Consider the following 20,960-nt stretch of genomic DNA (forward strand, 5'->3'; position numbering starts at 1 on the left):
TTTCTTTGCATTTCTTCATGTGTTGACATATATAATATGGCCAATTGATTGCAATCATTTGTTTTATAACCCATAAAACAAATATGCCATCACTAGTAAGCAATGCATAGTTGTTTGGTTGGGGTACTAATGTGTGAACAAAAATGTAACGCAACAATCTATCCCCATAGATAAATTACATGCACTTTTTAAGTTTAATCATTTCATTCTTGTCAATGTAGTGTTACAATCATAATTCTCGCATAGATTAAGGTTGACAATATTAAATTTATTCCCCTCATACTTTATATTGACAATTGTTAACTAATCAAGTGACATAACACATATTTTGACATTTTTAAATTCTAAGTACAATACGCCAACATTAGAGATGGTAAGCTTGTCATAGAAAACCTTGACTAAATTAGGAGAGTATCTTTCTCCAAGTAAAACAAAGTTTTCAAGCTCTTTATATTACAAAAGTTGTTGAAATTGGAATTTCCTACTTTAAAAATAATCTAGATTTATGATCTTTAGTTCCACAAAAACTCATCCATAAAAAACATCAAGATATGTATTCATTTGTTCTTCAATAGCAAAAGATCTTACTAATTAAGTGTTTTTTGTGGAACAAATGTTTCATTTTCCTCTTGAACTTTTTATTGTTTTCCACCTTTTTTTTTCTCCCACTAGAGGCTCTTGACATCTTAAATAATCTGCAATAAAATGGCAATTTCACATCATGTGTCTTAATAATGACATTTGGAACAATAAAATACAATTTAAATCAATAATAACATAACAATAATGACAAATTCAAATATTAAATTATATAATATAAGTAACTTAATCGATTGTTTTAAGCCATAAAACATTCTTTTAAGAGAACCACCAAAAATACATGAAAACCACCAAATACTGTCATGATAGAGAAACACCAAACCTTTTCATCTATTCAAATTAAACAATTCTATAATATTATTATTTTTTACATATTTTTCTTAAATCAAACAAATTTATTTTTGTCATATTTCTACTCACTTATTTCTCTCTCTTCTATTTCTCTCTACCATATTTCTCATCTATTTCTCTTCATACAATCAATAAATAGGATATATATATATATATATATATATAAGAGAAGAGAAGAAGAGATAAATCAATAAAATACAGTAAAAAAAAGAAAGAAATAGAAAATAAAAATATTTTTTAAAAGGAATTCTTATTAATTATTTTTATTTTAATCAATTAAATAAAAATTACATAACTAAATAAATAATAATTTAAAATAAATAAATAACTAATTAAAAGTAAGTAAATAATTCTAAAGTAATTTTTTTAGATTAAAACTAATTAAAATAATAAATTTAAATTAATTAAATAAATTTAAAGTATATAAACAATTAAAAAATCATAAAAATAAAGAAAATGTAAAAAAAATTCTAATTGATTTCGTAAACACTTTTGTAAGAAAATGTAATTGAATAGAACTTCTATTTAACCGATTAACACTTTCTGATGATTTTTAAATCACTAATATGTGTTTAAAAAATTAAAGAAACTAATTGCGGCGGTTTCTGAGTTCTGACTGTTAGGACTATAAAAAAAAATTCAATCAATGTTCATTTTATAGTAGTAGTTCATATCAATGTGGAAATAAAAAAAAAAAGGTAAAATTTACACCTTTCTATTTCTCACATCACACAACTCATGCTAACCAAACATACCTCTAATTTCATTTCTTACCCATTTCTTCTCCTTCTACTCAATTTCTTTGTTATTTCTATTATACCAAACAAGGGGTAAAGGAGATAAATAGGTAACTATTTAATAACAATTGCAAGAGATTGAAAGAGGGAAACATCTCAACCTATTCCAATTCATTTACGAATAACTAGGGAAGTATCAGGTGATATAACAACTATACATAAAATTAGGCCAAACTAAATGTCATGCCCTGCGTTGTATAATAAACTCAGACATGCATAATGCTAACCTTACTTATACAGAGTGGTTCAACCTTTTAGTGACCAATCCCATCGACGTTAAAAAATTCCACTAACTTTTCCACTGAGAAACACACAAAGTTTCATCTTCCTCTCTACAATTTCTCAAGCAAAGAGGAAAATATGAGAATCACATTCTCACTTCTTACCTTCCAACCCAAGCCACTTGCTCTTTGAAATACTGCACCGCCAATGATGAAGACATCTCAAAACACAAGTCCAACAAGTTTGACGACAAAAACAAGAAACATGCATAGTTTATGCACCATATATATGGAAAATAATTTTTGTGTTCTCTAATTTTTACATTTTAATTGTTATATATGAAACCATTTTATGAATGCAAATACTTACCACACCCTTTCAGCCACTGAAATCATTAAGCCCAAACAATATATAATTAAGAAAATCATAGCTTATGTGCATTTGATTGCCAGCCAAGAGCAATGAAAGTATATGTGCTAAACAGTAAAGATAGCGCACCAATTGGTTTTTACTCAGACATGATACATGATTTGAATGTGTTTAATTTCCTCTTTCACTTGTGCATAAAGGAATGGAAAGAGATTTTTAAGCTATTCATTGTACTCTTGTAGTGCTTATGTATTTGGAGACACAGTTAAAATATTAATTAATACACACATACATGAGTCCTTGCCTTTAATTGTAACCATGGCCTAATACTTGGGTCAAATGAGAACTTGGTTTACCCTCATCTTATTGAGTTTTATTTTATCTTGTCCTTTTTTAACCTTCACAAAAATATAAATGCATAACTTTTTTTTTTTTTTTTTAAGTTAATGAGACCATAAAGAAACACAAATTAAACTATCGGAACAGAAGTTCAATACAACTTATGATGCAGTAGATCTTTATGTTAGAAAATTGAGGATGACAACCTACATCATGAATTGAGGATGAGAACAAACGTAGGCAAAGACACTGAGCTTGTAAGGGGACACTACAACTTATTTATACCTTGTCAACAAGAGGATCAAGGTAAGAACCCACCACAAAATCAATCTTCATCTACCCAGCCAAGTATCCATCCAGCTACAATTATATGAAAAGAAATCAATGTTTAGCTTATCACAGTTGCATAAAGTCTACAACATTTAAAAAAAGAAAAACTTGTTAATATTTTTCCACACCCAATCGATTCCTCCAGAGATGGCCAACCCCACCATTACAAAAGTATACATATCATTTGTGATCATCCTGCACAAAATTGCCATACAAATCAACACAAAAACAAACATTATTTAATTAGAAAAACCGTACACAAAAGAAGGAAGTACCATCCAAGAAGAGTACCCGAGAAAAAGAGATGAGATTTGGCTCATTGAGGAAAACTGAGTGGTTAGAGTTGGAATTGGAAGTCGAATTGAAGCGATGATGCTAGTGTAGTGATAAATTGAGATTGAGATTGAGTTTAAACAAGAAGACGACGTTGGAGTGGAGACAGAGAGGAATGGCGGGTGGGTTATGCAATGAGGAGAAGAGGAGGAAGGTGGTTTTTGAGATCAAGTTTTGAGCTATGGTTTGCAGGGACCTCAATATCACCATTCTTCTCATTTCTCTTTATCAATGTTCAAATGTAATTAGGTTTTTCTTTTCTCCCCTTAGGGGAGGGGTTTAGGGTTTTAGAGATACACAAGAGGGGAAAAAAGTGCTTAGAAGTGAAACTAATTTTCTTGTCTTTGCACAAACTTTTCTCTATGTTCACATTAGAAGTTGTTTACTCCTACATTTATTGCTAAACCAATATTATTTGCACCATAATTAGTATATACTAAATAATACCAACAATATAATATAGTATATATATAAATAAATCTTGATCCTTAAAACATGTTAAAAGATGTAAAACCTATTTTAAGTATAACTTTTTTTTATTAGATCAACTTATTTAAAAATAAAGTGATATGTCAAGTCATGACTTTATATGCAAATAAAAAATTGAAACTCAATTCTTAGTTTGTTTGCACATACATCCTTTTAGCATTGTTGTTATTCTGGTGGTAAAATTCAAAAGCTATTACTTATGCCTTCTATCAACTTAACATGGATTGAAAGTTATCAAATGATAATGTTATGCTAGAATCACATTGAAATCACGGTGTCAACATGATTTTTTCACCATATTAAAGAGTAACTTTAAAGTCACCATATTTTTATATTATGCTCCATCACTATTCCAAACATGTTATATTCATGTATTGTCTATGTATATTTAATGATTGTGAATACCTTACTAATATTTCTTTACATAGATAAACTTTTCAAGATTTACTTGTGTATATTATAAACAAAGTATTTTTGAAAAGAAAATGATTTATTTGAATTCATCGAATAAAATAAATATTTGTAATAGTGTTTAGAAGGATTTATAAAAATAATTTATGATAAATCTATAAATTATTTTTTAGAATGGTAAAAAGTTATTTGATTTATCATGTCAAACTAAACTTAAAAAAAGTGGTCTAAAAAGAATTAGGTTAATTTAGTTTAACCTGATGGATTAATTGATCTATACTAACTTAATAATTTGAAGGTTTAAAATTTATTAAACTTATTTAATATAGTGTTATATGTGCTTTTCTTTATCAAAATTAAATAAAAATAAAACAAGTTAATTTAACATTTAAGTAATAAGTGACCTATAAAAAAATTTAGGTTGAGTCGACCTATTTGATAATTTTATTGTCTTTGATTTATTTTAATGAGTTACACAAAATAATTCCTGAACACTATTTGCAAATTAAAATAATATAATATTTTATTTTTTATTATAAAATAAATTATACATGGGTATTATATAATTTAATCATAACAAAAACTCAAATAATACCCCAATTTGAGAGAAGTTTCTACCGTAGGCCTAAGTACCACTACCAACCAAATATAGATACTTAAAAAAATCTCGAATGAAATTTAAAAAATAGAAAACAGTTGTTAGAAACTAATAATAATGCAAAAAAAAAAAAAAAAAAACTGGGATTAATTTTATATACAAAAGTATAGGGGTCATCTGGTAGCAAGTAGCGACTAAAGTAAATAAATAATAAACTATTCTCGTCCAAGGTTTAAGAATAGAATGATTTTTTTTTTACCTTATTTGCATCTAGCTTGTTCTTATTTTCTACCTTACTAAACTATCTAATGTATAAGGTAAAGTAACACAACGGGCTTTAAGACAAAGAAAGAAGGGAAAAGTTGTCAACCTATTTTTCTTATTCAAACTTCCAAAGAATTTGTAAAATATGGTTAGAACAACTTGTTATCCTTTTTCATAATTACCTTAAAAAAAAAAAAAAAAAACTGAGTTCCTTTACTTTCTACGTGTCAAAGAAAACCAACTAAGATTAACCATGTTAAAAAAATCCATTTTGATGCCCAAAACTAAAATAAGTAATCTTATTCCCACGAGACACAAATATAAAACAGATCACAGATCAAAAGAAAAAGATAGAGAACAGTTTTTGCAGGGTTTCGACCCTGAATAAACGTCCTACAGTTTCCCAGTTGCAAAAGATAGAGAATCATCATTCTGGTTTTCTCCAATTCTTTGTGCATGCGAGTTGTTATGGTGATTTGGTTAGGTATTTGGCAAATTTCATAAGAAATTTGTACAAAAGGGCCTAGCCAGACACCAAAAACGATTTGATAAAAATGAGTTGCTTTCCATGCTGCAAGACAAATAATAAATCAACAACCTCTTTCAAAGGATCCCCCAACAAAGCTTCCAAAGGAAGGAGAACATTCAAATCATTAGCTGCAGCTATGTCACTTAAAACAGGTGTGTGGCACGATTCATTTTAGATATAGACATTATTAATCTTAATATTGCATGATAATTCCTTCCTCATTATACCTTGAAAACAAATCCATTTTTTATCCTTTTTAATGAATTTTAACCCTTTGGTCTGATTGAGGGAACGTTTATAGCAGTTTATGTTTCAAATCAATTTCTGTCATCCTCTTAAATGTGATCAGACTGAGGAGATTAGCCACATTTTTCTTTAGGATATAAAGATGGTTCATGAACATTTTGTTTTGAAGGATCTGTCACCAATTAATACCGTTCAAGTGTTTAATGTAACTGTATTTCAGAACCCCCAGCTGGAATTCTCCCTTGATAGTAATGAATTTTCTAATTACATGATCAACATGCATGAAATTTCATATTAGAATCCAAGGCTTCGAATGTAAATGTGAAAGGATCATTTGTATTATAATTAGGTTACCTCAAATTGCAGGTAGCAGCAGGAACAGACAAATAGATGCGGAGATAAGAAAATATGGATCTGCAAAAAATGATATCAAAGTATTCACATATGAACAACTTGTTGAAGCCACAAACAACTTCAATTCTGATTGCCTGTTAGGCGAAGGTGGATTTGGGAATGTTTACAAAGGATTCATAAAAACTATTGATCAAGTATGTCTCTTACTACTCTCTCAAACACACATTGGCATGTTTTTTCTTATCTAATAACATATTTAGCTTTTTACAAGGTTGTGAAGGTCTCATGTTAAATATTTGTTACTTAGACTGTAGCTGTGAAGGTACTGAACAGGGATGGAGCCCAAGGAACACGTGAATTTTTCGCAGAAATACTGATGTTAAGCATGGTTCAACATCCAAACCTTGTGATGCTCATTGGTTATTGTGCAGATGGTGCTCATAGGATTTTAGTTTATGAATTCATGGCCAATGGGTGTTTGGAAAGTCACCTTCTAGGTATGAAGACCAAAAACATTATAGTTAAGGGCTTAATTTTACTGAAACACATACAAAGTATGCAACACTGACTTGAGTTTATTTATCTCAGAAATAGGTGAAGATAAGGAGCCTTTGGATTGGAAGACTAGAATGAAAGTAGCCGAGGGAGCAGCTAGGGGACTTGAATATTTGCATAATGGAGCAAATCCAGCAATCATATACCGTGATTTTAAGTCATCTAATATATTGTTAGATGAAAATTTCAATCCAAAGCTCTCTGATTTTGGTCTTGCTAAGATTGGTCCTATAGAAGGCCAGGAACATGTGTCAACCAGGGTGATGGGAACCTTTGGCTACTGCGCACCAGAATATGCTGCTACAGGTCAGCTAAGCGTGAAGTCAGATATTTATAGTTTTGGGGTTGTGTTTTTGGAAATAATCTCGGGTAGGAGAGTATTTGACACTAGAAGAGCTACAGAAGAGCAAAATTTGATCGACTGGGTATGTTACATAACATACTTTATATTTTGATCTTTATTTTCTTTAAAAGAATATGTTGTTTGAGGGAGAAATGATTGTAGTCTTAAACCAGCACATGTCCACGGTCTTGGACATCCTGATCAATTTCCATGTGACATATTATTGAGTTTGATTAACTTTTTCTCATAAATTGAAAGTTTTGGCTGTGTCACAAAAAGATTGACCAAGACCATGACTACATAATTTCTAGGTTTGATGAGCATTGATGTCTGTCAATTACAATTAGTCTTGGAACATGGAATTTATGGTTCTTGTTTTTCATTTGGTAGGCACAACCTTTGTTTAACGATAGAACCAAGTTCACTCTAATGGCTGATCCTTTGCTTAAAGGTAAGTTCCCTGTAAAGGGTCTCTTTAAAGCCCTTGCAGTGGCAGCAATGTGTCTCCAAGAGGAAGCTGAGACACGACCTTACATGGATGATGTTGTGACAGCTGTTACACACCTAGCAGTGCACACAATTGAAGAAAAAGACATAGCTGGTGAATCTTTAAAAAGCGCCGGACATGTTGAATCTTTTAGAGTTGCAAGTTTAGCTGAATCTGAAAGGACTTAGCTTCATTGATCAGACACAGACTAGGATTACAGAAAAAATTGGAAAGCGCCCAATAAATTGTTTCACAAAGATGGAATTGATTAACCGGCCGACCCAAGGGTAAGGCTACTAAAGCTTTAAGTTTTAGGCCTTTTAACAAAAATATATTTGTTATTAGTTTTTATAATGTAAAAAGGTCTTATATATTAAAAAAAAAAAAAAAAAAGGCCTCATATGTTAGAGAGAAAAAAATCTAACATATGCCTTTTTCATTTTAAAAAATAAATTATCTCTCATTATTTGCTTTAGACGCCACGTATCATTGGGTTGGCCTCTGAGTGTAATTCACTAATTCTGTTTGTAATTTATTCATCCTAAAGTTAAATTTTAGGATGCAATTTTTTCCCTGTGGGACTGAAATGAAATCTCTTTAATTCATTTGTTTCGTTATATGAAATTTCTATTTTTATTTCACTTCATCTTTGAGCATTTGACACCATCCAAAATTGCAAAACTTAGTTGCATTTTCTCAAGTGTTTTTGGTGTTATTTTTCAATTGAAGGTTTGCACTAAAGATCAGCATATATTACTGATCTGAAAGTGTTATTCTGACCAAAGAACAAGTGCCTGTTTAGATTAAAGTTTGCAAACTTAAGTTTGAATGAACTTTATTATGTAAACTTAGCAAAAACAACACTCTTTTGTTTTCATTTCAAACTGAGTTTCAAGAAAAAATTAGACAAAATTCAGTTTATAATTGTACTATCCGTACTGCCGAATCACCTCTACGACAGATTTCCGGTAAGAACAATAATCAAATTCGATTGAAAACCAAAAAAGAAACTTATTCAATTTTACTTTTTGAATACTTTGGAGATCTCCTAACTGAAAACAAAACATGTCTCAAAAGGTACCTTTAAGAAATGGATTTAAGTGTTGTATAGTCGGATCAACATGAATATATGTTCCTCAATAACAAATATTATATTTTTTTCTAAATGCATTTAGAATATGCCGTTTATTTACTGCCACCCTTCATTAACTATTAGAATTTTAAGGTTTTAAACTTTGCTTGCGGTTTCGTTGCATTTTCTGAAAATGCGGGAAACTATAGACAAATGCGACTAATGCAGTTACACCAAAAATCTTGATGTTGCATCCGATAAATTACAATTATAAACCGTTTTTTAAAACCTTGATTATAACAATAATTTTAAACTGAATCTGAGATCTGAAAAACCAGCAGTACTTACTATAGGCATATGAAACACAGGATATGACAGAAAATGAAAAACATGAGCCCAAAATTAAAAGTTGCCTGAGTCAGGCAACATAACATGTAGCATAAAATGAATATGTTGCAAGTTTTGGTTCCCCTCAAAAAGCTGTGCAGACTAACTCAAGTTGTTGATATCATTCTTGAATCTTGAGGATCCTGTAGCTGTAACCAGGAATCCTGTTCAACTGATTCCTCTCACTCTCAGCTACATCTGCAACGGAACATATTTTTGGGAGGAACCCACTTGTGCCTCTTCTCTTCCTCCTCTTCCAAGTTGTTAGCAACACCCAGAAACTAGGCCTAGACATGCAATAGCTTCTGCCAGAAACCATGTCCATTTCCACAAAGTGTTGCTGTGGTTTTTGTGAACTTCCTCTTCTTTCCAACTCAATCTTTGTGAAGTATTCAATTTCCTTCCTCACTAGAGATCCAATAGTGCCCCTTGTCCCTATAGCAACAGGAGCAGCCATTTCATCTGCACTAGTTCTTATGTTATGCCACTACTCTTTATATATATATATATATATATATATATATATATATATATATATATATATATATATATATATATATATATATATATATATATAGTGCATAAATTTACTGTTAAAAATGAATGAGGCTTCCACATGAAGAACTTTGTAGTCATGGTTCTTAATTTTCAATTTGGAGCATCAATCTTTTGGTCTTTATTAAATAGTTGATACTGAGTTGCTTTATGAAAAGCAAAAGCATGAAATTTCCCATAATTGAAACTTTAAAAAGTTCAAATTATCATAATCTCTTCCTCTTAATATCTTGATGAAAACTAGCTTGTTTTCCGGTTATCATACTTTACACTTTTAACGCGATGATCGTATATTTGAGCAATTTTTGGGGCATTTTATCAAATAGTTGACATATGTGGAAGCATTTAGAGATATTGATGCAATTTTAGCGTTAACATCACAAACAAAGGGCATTATTTGGTAACTAGGAATTTTATTATTGCTAATATTTTATTGGTGAGGGTAGCTTATCATATGCGATGGGTTTCAAATAAAGTTTGTGTAAAATTTATTTCATTAAATAAGCGACTGAAATATCACTATTAAAAGATTTGATTGGTTACCAGTGTAAAAAAACTTTACACTGACAATATATTAGTAATTAACTCATAAAAAAAATATATATGTTTAAGAAAGGAAATCTCATTATAGATGGTTAGTCGACTAAATCAATAATATTCCATACTAATGATAATATATATATATAAGCTGGTTTTGTGTGACCTTAATTCCTCTGCACTTTCTATGAATAAATAAATAGAAATTTTAAATTCCAACGCGTTCAATGGTTCACTTTTTTCTTGATTTGTGAGGTCAAAGTTATTCTCCGCCTTTCATGCCTTGGCTACTGGAAAGAGAGGCGGTTTTCCATTGTTTTTTGTTAGCTTATTGCTATTTGCTGTGTTGTCCAGTTCAACAGATATCTCCATTCCATCAAATCAAATGATATAATTATAAACATTGGATTTCTTACCTTCGTGTCATTTTTCTATCGATAAAAAGCACAAGAGGACATCCCTTGGATCAGATCAATTAATTTTATAGCGGGACTTAACTGGAAATATGCAGCTTTAATGTCTCATTTAGCGTGTAAATGCGTTTAGTTATCTATGATTTATTTAAATTTGATTCATTTAATATTCAATTTAAGTTGTTTATCTAATGTAAAATTCAGACTTAGTTATTTAAATGAGTTAAACTCAAAGTTAACAAACTTAACATTAATGACTTGTAAACAGATTGTTTATGTAAATTGGTGATAAGAATTTTGTTAATATTTATTATTTACGTATTCATAAGGAAAATATGTAAAACTTTGCTAAAAATGTTAAAATTAATTTTGAAGTTTGATATTTTTTTAAAAGTCAAAAAATTATGAAATTTTTATTTACTGGATTATAAAATGCAATAGTCCTTTATTATTATTATTATTTTTACATATAACATGTTACATATATATTTCTATGCGTAGATTATCAGCTGGTATCCTTTATTTTATATATATATATATATCATTTAATATCAAAATATTTATAAAAATAGAATTGGTAATATCATTTAACTTAGGTTTCATTATATAAATAAATGAAACAAACTAAAACTTTATATAGTTGATACTATGCAGAATATTTTTATTTTCTTGGAAATCTTAAATTAGAAATTTTGGTTTTCATATTTGATAGCTATTTTAAGAAAAAGATTTTCAGGAGATATAATTTTTCTAAAACCATTTTTATCCCATTTTTTCACAAGAATATTTTCATGAGATTGAAAATCGTTCTCGAGTTAGAAGAAAGGTTATATATATATATATATATATATATATATATATATATATATATATATATATATAAATCACAATATTCTTTATTAAAACATAAAATATATATAATTGAAATTCATCTTTTGTATCTCTCTTGCTCTTTCTGTCTCTCTGACTCTCACTCCCCCTTTCTCTCCCCCCTCTCCCTCCCTCCCATATCTCTATTTATCTATCTTGCTCTCTTTGTTATATTTCATTATTTCTTGATTTTGTCAATTTTAATAATATTATTAAAATTTGTCTTGTTTCTTCCGTTTAACGGTTTTTGTTAATGTAACACTATACATTTTTTTATTAATTGTTACAGATTTTATTAAAATTTGTGTTGTGTTGATTTACTATTAAGTTGTTGAGAAGAGAAACTCTAGAATTAAGTAATTCCTTATGAGTTTTAGGCATTTAAAAGGTTCTCTAAGTAGAGGTCCAATTTGATCCTAAAGAGAGTTATATAATATTTCTTTTGAGATTTAATCTTCATAACTTCATTTATAAGAGAACCTTAGAGAGAGAGAGAGAGAGTAGTGAGAAGAGCTCTAAATTTTTTAAACCTTTTTCTTCTTTCTTAGCTTCCTGAGAATCCTAGAAGCTTTTACTCGAGCAAATAGTTGGTGATTCAAAGTTGTTGGAGTTGAGAATCAATCTTGTATTGGTGGCGGTGCGAAGTTCTCTGAACTCATTCATTTTCTTCCTCCTCTTTTCTCTCAGATTTGGAGACTTAGAGGCAAGGGAAGTTAGATTTCAAAATTTTGTTGAATTGTGAAGTTATATGATACTTGATCTTACTTAATTCATAGTTGTGTTGGTTGATTTTGTGTAGATTGGATGTTGAGATTGGGGTTTTGGTGCTTTCTTGAATGTGTTGAGAGAATTTGATGTTTTGTAATGATTTGTGAATGTATGTTATTTTGAGTTGATTTAAGTTGTTAAAGATGTACATGAATAATATCTTGTGTTGCATGTTGGAGATTTTCTAATTTTCAGTGTTTAAGCCAAATTTGTGAGTCTGCAAGTATAGAACTCATCGTCATGTCATTCGCACCTTTAGGGTGTTAGACGTGGCTCAAATCAAGGATCTCAGTCTCACTCTCGCCAAGGGTGGGAGTGGTGGTGAGAGCGTGATGAGAAAAAAAAAAGCCTTTGACCTAGTCACGTTAGGTGTGGTTCGAATGAAGTTGGGCGTTAGGTGAAAGAATTGACTCTACTTGGATTGGCGTCAAGCGTCAAAGAAATGACGTTGGGTGTGAAAAGAGAGAATTATCTTTGCTTGAAATGGGGTTGTATGTGGATTTTTCTATGTCAGGCATGAGTTCCTAAGGGTTCCCTACCTCATTCATGTCGAGTGTAATTCGAATTGCGCTAGGCATGGATAAGGCAGAGAGCTTCTTGCCTCAATGGTATCGGACACAAGGTGTGTGGTGTTAGGTGTAGTTTACTTTAAAAATTCTTATTGTTTGATTAATGATATGGTGAACATGAATAAGTTAGGTGAATATATTACATTTTGTATCATGATTATGTTATGTTATATGTCATATGTTGAATCTATATACCTTGGTGTAGTATAATGTATAAAGTTGATTAAATGGTTGAAAGTTAGGTTAAGTTGCATGTTGTTTAATTAAGTAGCTATGTTGAGAATGTTTTGGCATTAAAGTTGTACTGTGTTGATCGACCTAGGACTAGAAGAGAATTTGTTTTTAAAGTTTCATATCTCATTATGAGGATACTGTGTAATGGTGCTCTAAGAGCCTAGTTCGTTGAAAACCTTCTTGGAAAATTGACCCTTAAAATGGATAATTTTGTCTCTTTTAAGACCTTAGTTGATGTGATATGTGAGTCAGGTTGAAACATATGTGTACAAAGCGATCAAATTAGAGTAAGGTATAAGGTTGGGAGCGAAAATCCCTAACTATAAGTACTAGAAGTGCGCAATATTTAGAGGGTAATCAGCGAATTAATCTCATAAGTGACTTAGTTATACTGGCTAATGTCGTGATAAGCTCACACCCAAATTGTTTTATCTTGATAGGAATATTAGACTTTCTAATTGAAGCAACAAAATCTAAGAAACCATGTTGTGTTGTGGATTATTATCCAAAATTGGTTGTTGATCTAGTTGAAAAGAATGAGTTGTTGTTTTGGTAGTGTCAAGCCATTTAAACTACTTAACTGTGTTGTAGGAAATCTTCTAGTTGAAATATGTGATAACGCATATAGTTGATTTGTTGTGCATATGCAGTCGATATTGTAGAATTGTGTGATGCATATGTTTCGTTGTGTTGTTGTATATATGTTGTTGAGTTGATAAATTGTGTTGTGAACATGATGTGTTGATTACATGGTGTTGTCTATATATTGTGTTGTTAGGTTATAGGTTAATGCTATGTTGAAGCATGTTGAGTTGATTATGTTGATAGTATGTCAAAGCTACAGAAATTCACTTGGAGCATCCACAACAAACGCTTTAAGCAAGCTAAGTCAGAGAGCACTCTGATTGACCTCAATTGCTTGCTTTGAGCAATCCCATCGGTGCTCTAAGTGATTAAACCCATACATGCATGAATCCAAAATAGAACACAACTCAAGAACAATATAACAACTTCATAAGTTCTCTCATCCAACTACGAGATTCATACATGTACTTTAGAAATAGTCATCTACTATCATCATACAACTCAAAAAACTGAATAAAATACCATTGGAAACCATCAAACACATCAATCAATTTCTTCATTCTTCACCAAAAGTACCAGGAACACCAAGTTCTATACACAATTTCAACTTTAATGCTCACCAAAGCATGAGTCAACGAGACAAAAATACCATACATAACTTAGAAAATCAAACAAGTTTCCTTTACCTTTGGAATCCAAGAAAATATAGGAGAAAGAAGAAGATAAGTTCCATGTTCTTACTCTGCACAGAAACTCCACACAACACTACACCCACTTTGATTCTCAATTATGTGGACTTCGAATCACCACTCCTCTGCTTAACCACAAATCTTTGCACCCTTAGAAAGGTTAGGGAGGAGAAGGAAAAATATCATAATCCAGAGTACATCTCTCTAAATTCTCTTTAAAATTCTTGAGTTATGAACTTATGAAATTTATTTCTTAAGATTCGCCTTATATACTTTAGCCTTCTTGAGACCAATTCTCACTCATTTAAGTTATATCATCTATAACTTAAGTTTAGAGTTATCACAACTCTAACATCCACTCCAAAAAACTACAAACAATAAGACAATACAAAACATATTACTTAATTATATTTATTGCCATAAACATAATTAAAAAAATATGATGTTATAGATATCATTTAAAACACAAATATAAAATCAACAGAACATGTCCAATGAAAAAATATATACAGTATTTATTATGTCATAAGGTGGTATTTTAATTTCTATCAAAAATATATTTTTAAATAACCTTGACTATAAATAAACTATTTTTAATTTTGTAAAAAAGAATAGAAAGAAAACAATATTTAAATAGTCATAACTTATAAGAGTATATTTTTTCAATTCACACAAGAAACTCAAAATCTCATGACCTACCTTCACTGTGGAGTAAATAGATTCTGATTAGCTACAAACCAGCCGTATTTTAGAAGGTAAAACAAGTTTGACTGTCAATTTCCGAAATCAAATTATATTCCCAAGCGATGACCTTGACTACCTTCCTTTTAATTTGTATAAACGTGGGAAAAACACGTTATACACCTTTTTTTAAGAAAAAAAATAGATCACCAAATCTTTCTTTAGGAGACTATTTATATTTTGTACGAAACAAGTATGCTTGAATTGGACAAACTATTATAAAAATACACACACAAAAAAAGTCTAAATATTTAATGCCCAATATTAATAACTTCGTACCAATCCATTTTCGGATTTAGATGATCAAATCTTTTACATGTCATACTAACATATGACCAAATCTTTATTTTAGGAGACTATATATTTTCTTATTATAGACTAATTTTATTTGAATTACTTAACATTATTGTAAAGGATAAAATAATTCTTAAAAATATTTAATGTAACCAAATAATTTCAAATTAAATTTGATATTATTGATTAAATTTAAATGATTTTAATTAAATTTTTTATTTTGATGATCATAAGTATAACATTTGTCTTGAGATAGGAGAAATCAAATCAATATTTGTAGGATCTATTTTTATAATATTTTTATTGACGAGGGATTCATTTATTTTATGAGTAAGTTTATCTAAACTTTTTTTTGAAGCAAGTTTATTTAAACTTACTCTATTCAATAACTCATGTTTTACATCAAATTTCAATAATGGTTGAATTTAAAGTTCTTAATACGTAAAATAAATCTGCAAATTTTTAAAAAATTTAAAAATTATTTAGTACTTCGTTTCATTAATTCAAATTGATGGATAATCATAAAATATTTTATATATTAATTTAAATTAATGAAACGAAATATTAAATAATTTTCAAATTTCTTAAAAATTTATACACTTGATCTATGCATTAAAAATTTTAAATTTACCGGTTAAATAGTTAAAATTTGATATAAAATATAAGCTATTAAATGAAGTAAGTCTATTAAAAAATTTAAATTTAACTATTAAATCTTTGATATAAAACATAAATTATTAAATAAAGTAAATCTAACTAAATAAATCTATAATTAATTTTTTTTTGTAACCGTAAAAAGAATTCAAATGAGTCTGATAGTTAATTCATGTTAGAAGACAAAACTTATGTGTCTTTCTTATTGTCATCAAGGCATCATATAAGTGATTTACAGAGGAGAGTAGCGGTCCAATGACGCCTAGCTACAGGTTAAAATTCATCGGATAAACAAAGCACTGTTGTCGAGTTATGTTGCTTTCAATCAATACGTTTAACAACTGGCATAACGATAGGCATGAAAATAAAATACTTTGAAGCAAAAACACTCTACGAATAACAAAATAATATTATTATAACTTGATCGCTCTGTGATATTATCCTGCCTTATAAAGTTACAATTGGTCAATTACCACTAATTTATATCTTTTGACCAACTTAATTTTTGTTCAATACAGATTAACGCAATCCCAATCGGTTTGGGTATCAATTTCTTTTAATCAAACCCTAAACCCTAGCCAATCCAAATAATAATTATTTTTTTCAGAACATTTGATATTAAAAGAAAGCTAACCTAATCATCCAACCAAAATCCAATTGGATAATTATTGAATTTAGCGTTGAATTTCAGGAGAGAAAAAAATCTCAATCCAATCTTATTATAAATAATTAGTTTATTTCTTTAGAAAATTAATAAAAATATACTATTAAAAAATTATATTATCATCCGATCATAAATTACTCTATGTAGTAATTTTATTATTTTTTTCAAAAATTATCTTAAAAATCACTCTAAAAATAATTTGTAATTCTGATTAAATAACGGTATGAAAACTTTAATAATATGAATGCATAACAATTAAACTCTAATTTTAATCCAAAAAGTACCCAACCCACTATTTTCACCCCTGAATAGCATAATGGAAAAGTTCATTATCATGGCCAAATTTAAGTGGTAATTGCAGCATTATTAGCCAAGGTTGTCACTATTCAGCACATATCCAGTGACGTGACGTGACCAGTGGCGTATGCCATATGGCTCATCAACTGAAACCCCTAGAAGAGTCGCTTGATTCAATAATTTTATCAAAGGCCAATTAGCAATTGCAAGGATTCATCTTCTGAAGCAACGTGTATAATGAGAAAATAAAGGCTAACTTTGTTGCAGACATGAATTAAAATACTCATACACTTGCACCCTTATTTTTATCACTTTACACATTTTTTCATGTGAAGGAGTTGATCACCAATTTTAATCTCGGATAATGGCATGCCCCAGCTGGATTGTTAGCTAATCTCTAATACTAATAATATCTAACGTTGCTACAACTTGTGTCCATCATTGTAATACCTGGGCTGGTTAAGTCATGCTAAATGCAGATACTCTCTAAGATGAAATTGTGCTTACACTTCCATATTCTTTGCCACTGAATTAAAAACTTTTCTTAAATCCTCCTTTACTCTGCTGTCTGCAAATATGTACTCAACAGCATTCCTTGATAGCTCAAACATTTCCCTCCTTCCCAGCCCTAGATAATAATCAATCACACATGTTAATCTTATCTATCATTTTAGTTATAATTAGTTTAAGTAAAGTGAAACCTACCAAATGCATCAGCAGCAAATTTGTATTCGTCGGAGAGAGAGGTAGAGAACACACCCGAGTCATCAGTACACAGGACTAAAGGATGTTTTGCTTTATATAAATCAACTGCATCAGCAAGAGCATGATGTTCAGAGAGGATATTTTTTGAAGTGGATCCCCTGATGAAAGTTTATATACAACTCTGAAATGACTTTAGAAGTGTTGGAGAGTAACTCCCATATTAGATTAGTGGTTTAAAAATAGGCAAAAGTCGCAATAGTATAATTTATGTATGAACCATGTCCAAGGGTATTATGAACTTTTAGCTTGTAGTCTGTTTGTCTAAATATATATGCCGTGGCACTTGGAAGTTATAACTCTCTTGCTTTAACCTGTTTCCAATCCACTAAATACTTGTTCTCCAACAATAAGAGATAAACTTCTCTTGCAAAGCATACGAACATTACATGTAATAATCACTTTTTGGAAAGCCAATTTCAACAAGGGAAAACGGGCCTTGCTTGCTTACTGTTTTCAAAATTAATTTTCTAGTTTCTAAAATTTATTTGTCCCGAGTATATTTGAAATCGTTTATACCCTAAACACCTGAAGAGGGAGCACATGAAGAAAATAGAAGAGGACGAAATTGATTGCCAAGTAGAATGGAATTGTTTTAGAAAGTTCTTAAAACAAAAAAGTGAGGAAGGAAAAAACAAGCTCAACTTCTAACTTCTCCAAAAGTTACTTTGTTTATTAACGTTTTTCTCCAACAACAATAAAGAAGGTAGCCAAAATCCAAAATCACTTTCAAGCGTAGAGCATCTGCTTTGTGAAGTTAAAATAACAGCTCGTTTATTGATTCCATATTTATGATCATCAACTTCAACTATAAACAAAAAACACCTACCAAAATGGTGAACATCTATGGATGGGACAGTCATTGTCCTAACGTTTGATGTCAAACAAATTTCAACCTGAAAATAGTAAAGATGAAATAAATAATAAGTATCTTAGCTGGCTACTAATTGTAAAGTGATATTATGTAAGATATTCGAATTCAAACTTCGCATAGAGCAGAAGCCCTGAAGTGTTGATCGGTGAAAGCATAACCTTTTTATTTTATCTATGAGGAGTATATATAATCTTTTTTATTGATTATCTATGAGGAACTTCTCAGATGTGACAATTAAATTCACATTTGAAATTTCCCTTTTAACTTCAACCATAATTTACTTTTATTATCTTACTTTAACTATAAGGTTGGCAAAAAAAGTCTGACCGGAATCTTAGACGACTTCAGCTGTCTCCAGTGTTCATCCTCAAAGTAACAAGCATGTCCAACCCTTTGGGGACGAAAGTCAAGCATGTTTTTTATCTCCTTTGAATTAGGTACCTAAAAACACTAGGTCGGAAAAATAGACCAAGTCAGGGAAACTGCAAAAGTAACAGGTCAAAGTTATAGATCATCCCACCTCGCCACAGTGAAGTGTTACACAAAGACCTTGTTCTCGAGCAAATTTCAATGCTGGCAAATATGTGGTCCTACAAAAGTTAAAGAAGGATGAGAATAAGCATCGTTTTTCAAAATTGAAAATGCATTACTACGCTCGAGTTCCAGATCAAGTTGATGTACCAATCACCAATACTTGGATTTCCAGAGAGATCAATTCCAACCACCCCAAATTGCCTCATTTCCAGTGCAAGCTTTACCTGAATCAAAGAAATGCAACATTCAAAGGCAGCACCCAACAAAGTGCAAGTTTCTCAAATTACTTGCACTATTTAGCTTACAGTTTCAATTGCTGCTTCTGTTGTCTCCCTTCTGTCAATGCTCAAGAGAAGCCTAACAAAGATTCTTTTTCTCACATGTCCATTAATAGCCGGAAGAGGAGTGAAAATCCTCTTGGAATCATCACAATGTGGAATGAAACCCACATCAACAGAAGTTACTGATCTTAGACCTTTCAGTACAGCTTCAACATAAGAGCGTTTGCTCATTCCCACGGAATCATTTTTCTGGACGGAATCAACAAACGTTTTCTTCCTCAAATCAATTGCCATTCTCTAATACATGTAACACATCAATAGAAAGAACAAAAACAGCCTGAATTACCTTTGGAGTAGTCCTCAACTCCAGATAGACAACATTCTCTGATGCAAAATCCTCGATAACCTGTTTTATTACATTATTATTATTATTACCACTACTTGTACAAATGAAAAGGAAATTAATTAGGCAAAAACAAAAATTTATATAGCAACAAAAGAAGCAATACTTCTTTTGTGATTCTTGTAACGGTATTGTGATCCGTAGTGAGAATGTGGATTAGGTCAAACAGCTTGAAAACTTCGTTTAAGGACCGATTATCTGTATTTAAAAGACATAATTAGCATCAGTGTAAGCATGAAGAAAGAGAAGTGAATTAGGCATAAAAATAAAATAAAAGCAAAATCTAGCAAGAGTTATGCAAAAGGCAAAGGTGGTTTTCCCTTAAAAAAGGAGAATTCATGGATGGTTGTGTGAGTTAGTTTATGGAGGGATGAAGCTTGTGGCTTTGTTTGGAAGAGAAAGCAGGGTTGAACATGCGCGTGAGAATGAAACGTCAACATAAATTTGAAAATCGGCATTGAAAGAGAGACAGGGTGGACAAACACGGGAAGAAGCGCAGAAAAACACAAGAGAGGGACATGTTTGTTGGCGGTCTTGTCTTTTCGAGCAACCAAACAGGAGAATGAATGAACAAGATAAGCATACATTTTTTGATGATATGTTCCATTTCGGATGAATTTATGACACCCTTTCGACTCAAACCCTTCGTAAGCTCTCTGCAAAAATAATAAACAAATAAGAATAAGAAAGTGAAGGTTCCAAAAAAAGAAATCAAAGGTGAATAAAAGAAGAGGCGGTTACAGGAGCGTGGAGTCTCGGATGGATCCATTGAGGTGAGCATGCAGTTCGACCTTTGGCATTGACTTACACCACTCCTCCATCCTCTTTCTTTCTCTTCTCTTCTCTTCTCTTTGCGGAATGAATGTAACTCAGACAAAACCAGAGTTTGGTTGCTTATGTATATGGATGGCTCACTCAGGGACGCACGCAAAACGATAGCGCCACCGCGGCATGACTTTTCCATTTTTTTAACTAGCGTAAAAATCAGCTACTTTTAAATAACGTGTAAAACAGGATTTCTTATCTCATTAAAAAATACAGTTATTTAGCTACCATAGCATTTCTTTTTAATTACAATTCAAGTTTCATCCACTACAAAATTAAATTAAAGTTTTAAACTTATAAAGTGGTGTGTGTGGAGAGGAACATAGGAATCAAAA

At 30.6% G+C, this 20,960-nt stretch overlaps 3 protein-coding genes and 1 pseudogene across 4 annotated transcripts; 1 reads left to right on the plus strand and 3 right to left on the minus strand.

Annotated features, from left to right (window-relative positions):
- Nucleotides 1-1,954: 1,954 nt before the first annotated feature.
- LOC109795219 (cardiolipin synthase (CMP-forming)-like) lies at nucleotides 1,955-3,700 on the minus strand (annotated as a pseudogene). Its single transcript, XR_014432676.1, has 5 exons — nucleotides 3,300-3,700; nucleotides 3,137-3,203; nucleotides 2,964-3,038; nucleotides 2,340-2,355; nucleotides 1,955-2,049 (listed from the first exon to the last, which is right to left on the minus strand). The product of XR_014432676.1 is annotated as a cardiolipin synthase (CMP-forming)-like (transcript).
- Nucleotides 3,701-5,421: 1,721 nt separating this feature from the next.
- On the plus strand, nucleotides 5,422-8,222 carry LOC109790391 (putative serine/threonine-protein kinase PBL23). Its single transcript, XM_020349540.3, has 5 exons — nucleotides 5,422-5,784; nucleotides 6,245-6,426; nucleotides 6,540-6,729; nucleotides 6,821-7,212; nucleotides 7,521-8,222. Exons 1-5 carry the CDS (start codon nucleotides 5,658-5,660, stop codon nucleotides 7,803-7,805), a joined length of 1,176 nt encoding a protein of 391 aa, XP_020205129.1. The 5' UTR covers nucleotides 5,422-5,657; the 3' UTR covers nucleotides 7,806-8,222.
- A 975-nt stretch (nucleotides 8,223-9,197) lies between these two features.
- On the minus strand, nucleotides 9,198-9,533 carry LOC109807363 (uncharacterized). Its single transcript, XM_020369883.3, has one exon. The coding sequence runs from the start codon at nucleotides 9,531-9,533 to the stop codon at nucleotides 9,198-9,200; it is 336 nt and encodes a 111-aa protein (XP_020225472.1).
- A 7,648-nt stretch (nucleotides 9,534-17,181) lies between these two features.
- Nucleotides 17,182-20,722, minus strand: LOC109795313 (N6-mAMP deaminase). The gene is made up of 11 exons (XM_020354769.3): nucleotides 20,542-20,722; nucleotides 20,386-20,456; nucleotides 19,907-19,998; nucleotides 19,744-19,803; nucleotides 19,422-19,646; nucleotides 19,264-19,340; nucleotides 19,103-19,172; nucleotides 18,910-19,023; nucleotides 18,538-18,604; nucleotides 17,652-17,756; nucleotides 17,182-17,574 (listed from the first exon to the last, which is right to left on the minus strand). The coding sequence occupies exons 1-11, from the start codon at nucleotides 20,619-20,621 to the stop codon at nucleotides 17,450-17,452; spliced, it is 1,086 nt and encodes a 361-aa protein (XP_020210358.1). The 5' UTR covers nucleotides 20,622-20,722; the 3' UTR covers nucleotides 17,182-17,449.
- Between the last annotated feature and the right edge of the window lie 238 nt (nucleotides 20,723-20,960).

Source organism: Cajanus cajan, chromosome 1 (assembly GCF_000230855.2).
Source record: "Cajanus cajan strain Asha chromosome 1, NIPB_CcT2T_4, whole genome shotgun sequence".
In the NCBI taxonomy this organism is placed as follows: domain Eukaryota; kingdom Viridiplantae; phylum Streptophyta; class Magnoliopsida; order Fabales; family Fabaceae; genus Cajanus; species Cajanus cajan.

Bases quoted from the DNA above. Each gene is read 5' to 3' on its own strand.
- LOC109790391 (XM_020349540.3), top strand. From the start codon at position 5,658: ATGAGTTGCTTTCCATGCTGCAAGACAAATAATAAATCAACAACCTCT. The intron at 5,785-6,244 runs GTGTGTGGCACG...CTCAAATTGCAG, and splicing joins AGCTATGTCACTTAAAACAG to GTAGCAGCAGGAACAGACAA. The intron at 6,730-6,820 runs GTATGAAGACCA...TATTTATCTCAG, and splicing joins TTTGGAAAGTCACCTTCTAG to AAATAGGTGAAGATAAGGAG.
- LOC109795313 (XM_020354769.3), bottom strand. From the start codon at position 20,621: ATGGAGGAGTGGTGTAAGTCAATGCCAAAGGTCGAACTGCATGCTCAC. The intron at 19,804-19,906 runs GTATTGCTTCTT...GTAATAAAACAG, and splicing joins TTACAAGAATCACAAAAGAA to GTTATCGAGGATTTTGCATC. The intron at 17,757-18,537 runs GTAGGTGTTTTT...TTGCTGATGCAG, and splicing joins CATAGATGTTCACCATTTTG to TTGATTTATATAAAGCAAAA.
- LOC109807363 (XM_020369883.3), bottom strand. From the start codon at position 9,533: ATGGCTGCTCCTGTTGCTATAGGGACAAGGGGCACTATTGGATCTCTA.